We start from the raw sequence: 7,579 nt of genomic DNA, 5'->3' as shown, positions 1-7,579 counted from the left end.
ATTTTACAAACTGTAAATGTATGGTTTTGCTTGTGCTTGTGTATTTAAATGTCTGAAACCTAAAATAAGCATTATATGGTTGAAAACACTGAATATTTGTGATAATATGACAAGCGCTCAGCGCGTCCGATCTGGCTCTGCTCCAGCCAAAGCGCGAAAGCGGATTTAAATTCAGTGGTTGATGACGTGAAGCACTGAACGTTCTAATCACACCGGTGTGATCGTACGCGTTAAAGGGTTAAAATAGCATCATATGACCCCTTTAAATTCAGTCTTAGTCCTGTGCCAGATGTAATTTTTAGTTTTTATCATATTTAGTCAACCTGTCCTTTTGTCTAGTTTGAGTCAATTAAAATTGTCACATTTCAGCCACAATGCATAATGGTTAAGCTGATAATCACAAACAATTTGCTCAAAATTATAATAGTGATTACAGATCAAGATTGTTGTCATTTGAGAAATAAGATGAAAATAACTGTGCACTTTCACCGATAAGCACAAATCAAGAGAATGTCAGCTTCATTTGACCTCCTGATTTATTACATCATCATAAATATAAACACTCTCTACATTATGAAAAATGGTTGCCAGGTTGAGAAGATAAAGCAAAACAAAGGCCAGAAATAGCTCTGATGGGGGATTTAAACTCCTGACATCTGGCAACCGCAAGCATTTGAGTTTCTCTAGTTATTATTATATTGCACAGCACTTTGGTCAACCTTGGTTGTTTATAAATGTGTTTAATAAATAAACATTTTTATTAGGTATCGTTTTTCATCAAAAAAGTTAATTAAATGAAGTTTTCGTGTTAATGAATTTAACACTATTTGCATTACAGTAGCGAGTGAGAACGGAGGGGAAAATGTGTGTGACGGTCATGAAGATGATGTCAAAAATGCATCTTGTTTGGTCACAGTAAATATGAAGCGTTTCTGGACAAACGTGTTGTTTTTAGGCAGGATGAATCTGCTGTGGCGTGAACGGATCTGCGGGAAAACTCACAGATGAGCACTAATCTGACATTCACGAACACAGCGAGCGCTTCGGTCTTACCTTCACTGCCGTCCGAATCTGTGTGTTTCAGAGAAGTGAACGACATCATGAGAGAAATGACAAAACACTCATCAGTGCTGATCAGAGCGGAGCAGGGAGAATAAATGAGCAGTGTTGGACTGAAGGGACACGGTGTGGTGGGTCTCACGGGTCGGGTTTGGAGGATTTAAGGATGTTCTGACAGTCGGATCATGTGTGTTTCTCCTTACCTTCAAGCGCGGGAAGCACGAGACGGATTTGCGCTTGAGAGACAAAGTGATTGAGGAGGTCAGATTAAGTACTAACACACTGATCTGAGCTGGTCTGTGCTGGTTTCGTGCGGTTTATACCTGTGAGGGAGTGCTGGTTAACTCCATCTTCTCCTGAGATCTCTCTTTGGCTAACCGCGCCGCCTCTTTGAACTCCGCAAACTTGTCAGCAAACTGCAGAGAGAGAAACCAGCACAGACGCGTCAGGAGACGAGGACGGGGATCTGAGAGAGGCTCAAGCTCTGGTCTGGACTCACTTTGCTCAGATGGGCCTCGGAGGAGAAGCCCAGGCCGTAGACGGTGTTAGCCCGACTGTCTGCCCACTGACCGAACTTGTGTGAGGTTTTGGTGAAGCTCATGTTGGGGGTGATGGTGCTGTTGATGATGGCCTGCAGAAAACACCACGTCAGCCTGACATCAGATCAGTGCTGGAGACACTACAAGCTTCTAAAGGCACACTTAAGACATTCTGATGAGAAAACAAGGAATAAATGGAAGGAGACGCAAAGAAATTCACCAAAATCAAAGGGAGTTATGATTAAAACAAGAACACATTTCTGCCAACTGGCTCAGAAAAATACGATTAATTCAAAGTATTGACAGATTTCCAACTTTTGATCAGTTTCTCAGAAAACGAGACTTTTGTTCATTTCGCATCTTCAGTAAATGTCTCTTAATATAAGCACGTTTAGATATTTGTGCTGGGAAAATACTGAGGAAGATGCTTATTTTTGCAGTGCATGCAACATTGCATGCGACTTTCTGCTCTGATTTAATTTGTGGAAGGTGCGTCACGAGCAAGGCTTCATGAGTTGATGAAAAGCTAGTGATTAATCATGAAAATGTTAAAATACCTGCGTGTCACCTGACCATCCGTGAATATGTCATTAAATTATTGGGTGACACTTTACAGTGAGGTTTCGTTTGTTAACTACACTGAAAACTATCTTCACTCTTACATTTATAGTAAATTACAGAAATGACGAGTAACGTACTGAATAAAACTGAAAAAGTATTTTTCCAGTAAAACGTACACAAATCATTTTTTAAGGTATATATATATATTTTAAAACCGATAGTATTTATTAAAATTAATGCATTGTGAACTAACATTAGCAAACAATAAACTGTATTTTATCTGTGTCCCTGCTGCACAAAAGCAGTGTTAAGTCGCTGGGGTATATTTGTAGCAATAGCCAACAATACATTGTATGGGTCAAAATTATACATTTTTCTTTTATGCCAAAAATCATTAGGATATTAAGTAAAGATCATGTTCCATGAAGATATTTTGTAAGTTTCCTACCGTAAATATATCAAAACTTAATTTTTGATTAGTAATATGCATTGCTAAGAACTTCATTTGGACAACTTTAAAGATGATTTTCTCAATATTTAGATGTTTTTGCACCCTCAGATTCCAGATTTTCAAATATTGTCCGATCCTAACAAACCATACATCAATGGAAAGCTTATTTATTCAGCTTTCAGATGATGCATACATCTCAATTTCACAAAATTGACCCTTATGACTGGTTTTGTGCTCCAGGGTCACAAATGCTGTAAAATATATATTTGTCATAGTTAGTTCATGTTAAGTTTACTAATGCATTAAAGCGATGCTTTGATCATTCTCTCATCATTTACTCTTCCTCGCGTCTTTCCAAACCTGCACGAGTTTCTTTCCTCAGCTGAACACAAATAAAGATATAAAAGAACGTGGGCAGCTGACGGTAGCCATTGACTTCTACAGTATTTGTTCCCATACTATGTAATCAATGGCCAGCAGCAGCTGTTTGGCTCCCAGCATTCTTCAAAGTATCTTCTATATTCAGCAGAAGAAAGAAACTCAGAGTAAATGATAACACAATGATCATTCTCAGGTGAGCTGTCGCTGTGATGCTAACAAACACGACTTAATCATTGGAATCTCATGAGGACTAATATTTCATCTCAGCGGGGTTGGGCTGACCTTTGACCCGTCGAGGCTGATGATGCGGTACACGGTGCGTGTGCTGTCGTAGAAGTAGGACACGGTGACGGCGTGTTTGCTGGTGGGAACCCAGTTCTTCTTGGTGCTGGGGTCGATCTGGAAGACGTGCGCTCTGGTGCTGAAGATGGGCTGCTCTCTGCAGGAGACACAGACACACAGCTGCAGTGCATGATGGGAAAGCACAGTACCCACAATCCCCCGTCAGATCAGCTGAGAAGGCTCAGATTAGGACTCGTGCTCGATTAGGAAGGATTTTCTGGGCAGAATAACCGTTAGCGCGTGGCTTTAATCCGGGACTAGAGTTAATTTGCGCCGCAGTTCATCTGGAGGATCATCAGACACACGGAAATCCCAGCATGCAAAGCGACGGCAGCTTCCCTGTTCCTTCAGAATTGTCTCATGAGACAACAATCACAGTTAATCAGTCACAGAGGTCAGATGTCACGCTCACACACACGCACACACACTCTCTCACTCACACACACACACAAGCTGGCGTGGTGTTCACAAATCAAGCCAACTAACAATGCATTTCATTTGTTCCTCATTTGAAAGTTGAATACAACATGAAAACCTCTCGAAGCACGTTCACAGAGCTTAGACGGGGAAACCCGTCTTCTGGCTAGTTGTAGTATTCTCTGAACAGCTGTCTGTTAAGCTTGGCTAGTCTTCTAATCTCTGTGCAGGTGAACCGCAGCACAGCCCTGCTGAAGAGTTTATCTGCTGAGAGAGAGCGATGGGAAAAGACCAGCGAGACCTTCAAGAACCAGATGTCCACCATCGCTGGAGACTGTCTGCTCTCCGCCGCCTTCATCGCTTACGCTGGTTACTTTGACCAGCAGATGAGACAGAACCTCTTCACCACCTGGTCCCATCACCTCCAGCAGGCCAACATTCAGGTACAGAGAACATCACAGAATATTGCCATAATGCAGCACTGAGCGCTTTAGATCCTGAAACCTGCGCTTTCTCCCGTCCAGTTCCGCACGGACATCGCCAGGACGGAGTATCTCTCCAATGCGGACGAGAGGCTGCGCTGGCAGGCCAACTCACTGCCCGCTGACGACCTGTGCACCGAGAACGCCATCATGCTGAAGCGCTTCAACCGGTGAGAGCAGAGATGAGACGGGACGGGTGGATTACTGAAGGACTCTTGCTAGGGCTGTCAAAATGACTGAAAAGCTATATTCGAATTCTGCACTTAAATATTATCAATATTCGAATTGCATTCAAATTTAAAAGGCATGATTTCAGTTAGGGGGGAGGAGACGATTTTGGCTTCTCTCAGAGGTTGCATCGAGCAAAATATTACTAATGCATTTTTATTAAAGCAATAAATGTTTATAAACCAAAAATAAGTTGCTTAAATGATTATAAACAAAACAGCATCATGTATGCATAGTTTAATACAAAGGAACGAAAACCAAATCACAAAGAGCACTTTTTCATTTAAAAACATGAGATGCAGTGGGATGGGGAAAAACACCATGAAGTCTCAATTCCCGAGAGTTTGAGACTTGATTCCCGTCTCGAGGTCATTTGCCGATCCTGCTCTCCACTCTCTCACTCTACTGTCCTATCTAAATAAAAAAAGGCATAAAAATAACTTTACAAAAACATTTCAAAAGCAACGACTCTTACATTGCATTTTGTGCACCCCTGATACGGCTGCCTTGACACACACCTAAAATTCAAATGCAACTTTTTTGCATTCGAATGTGGATTTTTATTTTAAATTTGACGAATATTTGAAATCTGAATTATTATTTGACAGCTCTAACTCTTGCGGATTTCTCACACGCGTGTGTCGTGTTCTGCAGGTATCCGCTCATCATTGACCCATCAGGTCAGGCCACGGAGTTCATCTTGAACGAATATAAAGACAAAAAGATCACCCGCACCAGCTTTTTGGACGATGCCTTCAGGAAGAATTTGGAGAGCGCTCTGAGATTCGGCAACCCTCTGCTGGTGCAGGTACGAGGCCTCATTATTACTGTAGAAACATCCAGCTCCGTCTTCATCTGTCAGGGTCTGGGCGTTTGCTCATTAATGCCTGTGTGTCGCTGATTCTCTTGTCAGGACGTGGAGAGCTACGACCCAATACTGAACCCGGTGCTCAACCGGGAGGTGCGCAGGACCGGCGGCCGAGTGCTCATCACGCTCGGAGATCAGGACATCGATCTGTCTCCTTCCTTCGTCATCTTCCTCTCCACACGAGACCCCACGGTAATGCTCTCGTGTGCTTCACACTGTCTGAGAGAGATCAGACCAAGCAGAAAAAATTTAGTATTACTAATATTGCAGCCTGCACTGCAAACTGTGCTGAAGATACTCGTCAAAGTCAGGCCACACAAACCTGATTCATGATTTGAAATATCACTCGTTAGAACATGCAGAAACTAAAAAAATATTTTTTTCTAATAAGATGTTTTGTTAACGAGTAGTAACTGAAAAAGTGTAAAGAATTCAAGAACGTGAAGTTGTTTGTTGAAGTAATTTAATTGAAAATTGAGTGTTTTACTATTGTCCTTTTGCATTATTACACACTATTTTCCTATATGTGTCCCTGCAGCACAAAAGCAGTGTTAAGTCGCTGGGGTATATTTGTAGCAATAGCCAACAATACATTGTATGGGTCAAAATTATACATTTTTCTTTTATGCCAAAAATCATTAGGATATTAAGTAAAGATCATGTTCCATGAAGATATTTTGTAAGTTTCCTACCGTAAATATATCAAAACTTAATTTTTGATTAGTAATATGCATTGCTAAGAACTTCATTTGGACAACTTTAAAGATGATTTTCTCAATATTTAGATGTTTTTGCACCCTCAGATTCCAGATTTTCAAATATTGTCCTATCCTAACAAACCATACATCAATGGAAAGCTTATTTATTCAGCTTTCAGATGATGCATACATCTCAATTTCACAAAATTGACCCTTATGACTGGTTTTGTGCTCCAGGGTCACAAATGCTGTAAAATATATATTTGTCATAGTTAGTTCATGTTAAGTTTACTAATGCATTAAAGCGATGCTTTGATCATTCTCTCATCATTTACTCTTCCTCGCGTCTTTCCAAACCTGCACGAGTTTCTTTCCTCAGCTGAACACAAATAAAGATATAAAAGAACGTGGGCAGCTGACGGTAGCCATTGACTTCTACAGTATTTGTTCCCATACTATGTAATCAATGGCCAGCAGCAGCTGTTTGGCTCCCAGCATTCTTCAAAGTATCTTCTATATTCAGCAGAAGAAAGAAACTCAGAGTAAATGATAACACAATGATCATTCTCAGGTGAGCTGTCGCTGTGATGCTAACAAACACGACTTAATCATTGGAATCTCATGAGGACTAATATTTCATCTCAGCGGGGTTGGGCTGACCTTTGACCCGTCGAGGCTGATGATGCGGTACACGGTGCGTGTGCTGTCGTAGAAGTAGGACACGGTGACGGCGTGTTTGCTGGTGGGAACCCAGTTCTTCTTGGTGCTGGGGTCGATCTGGAAGACGTGCGCTCTGGTGCTGAAGATGGGCTGCTCTCTGCAGGAGACACAGACACACAGCTGCAGTGCATGATGGGATATAATCCCCCGTCAAATCAGTTGACCAATCCGCGCTCAGATTAGGACTCGTGCTGGATTATACAGGATATTCCGGGCAGAGTAACTATTAATGCGTCGCTTTAGTCCAGGACTAGAGTTAATCTGCATCTAAGAGCCGCGGGTTAGTTATCAGTTCATCTGCCAGATCATCGGACGCATGCAAAGCAAAGCCAGCTTCCCTGTTCCTCTGTGTTCAGAACATCTTATCTGACTCCCTCAGACAACGATCACGGTTAATCACAGTCACAGAGGTCAGAGGTCAGAGGTCACGCTCACACAGACAGATACGGCTCACAGCTGCTGATCCGAGCTCTTCACACCATCATCACTGGAGCTTCATCTGCTGCTTGTGGCTTCACTTTCGCTGGATTTGTCTGCAGACGGAACGAGCTGAATGTGTGTTAATGAACCGCACACATTCTCATTCAGCCGTTAATTAATCACATTCTCGCAGAGAACGGAAGCGGATCTGTGGGGATCAGCTGAGAGACGATCATCTGAATCACGTGAGAGGACAGTTATGTGCTTACTTTAAACAGTCAGTTCATCCAAAATCATCATGCACTCGCCTCAAGCCTGTATGAGCTTCTTTCTTCTGTTGATGAATGTGTGCTAATAAACCGTTTCTGTGTGAGTGTGTGTGTGTGTGTGAGTGAGTGTGTGTGTGTGTGTGT

General features: G+C 42.1%; 2 protein-coding genes across 2 annotated transcripts in view; one reads left to right on the top strand and one right to left on the bottom strand.

The window, feature by feature from the left end:
• homer1 (homer scaffold protein 1) overlaps positions 1–3,652 on the bottom strand; it is a 9,130-nt gene extending 5,478 nt beyond the window's left edge. The window contains exons 1-4 of the mRNA XM_016494219.1: positions 3,639–3,652; positions 3,274–3,430; positions 1,559–1,690; positions 1,383–1,475 (exon numbers count right to left, since the gene is read on the bottom strand). Coding sequence (XP_016349705.1) covers positions 1,383–1,475; positions 1,559–1,690; positions 3,274–3,430; positions 3,639–3,652 — 396 coding nt within the window. The remainder of the gene's footprint in view (positions 1–1,382; positions 1,476–1,558; positions 1,691–3,273; positions 3,431–3,638) is intronic.
• Positions 3,651–5,661, top strand: LOC107694517 (cytoplasmic dynein 1 heavy chain 1-like). Its single transcript, XM_016494218.1, has 5 exons — positions 3,651–3,727; positions 3,953–4,193; positions 4,275–4,402; positions 5,115–5,268; positions 5,374–5,661. Exons 1-5 carry the CDS (start codon positions 3,651–3,653, stop codon positions 5,659–5,661), a joined length of 888 nt encoding a protein of 295 aa, XP_016349704.1.
• Positions 5,662–7,579: the final 1,918 nt, after the last annotated feature.

Source organism: Sinocyclocheilus anshuiensis, unplaced genomic scaffold (genome assembly GCF_001515605.1).
Source record: "Sinocyclocheilus anshuiensis isolate Anshui unplaced genomic scaffold, SAMN03320099.WGS_v1.1 scaffold1031, whole genome shotgun sequence".
Taxonomy (NCBI): Eukaryota; Metazoa; Chordata; class Actinopteri; order Cypriniformes; family Cyprinidae; genus Sinocyclocheilus; species Sinocyclocheilus anshuiensis.
The sequence above is the reverse complement of the archived record's forward strand: the minus strand, read 5'-3'. Positions and strand labels throughout refer to the sequence as shown.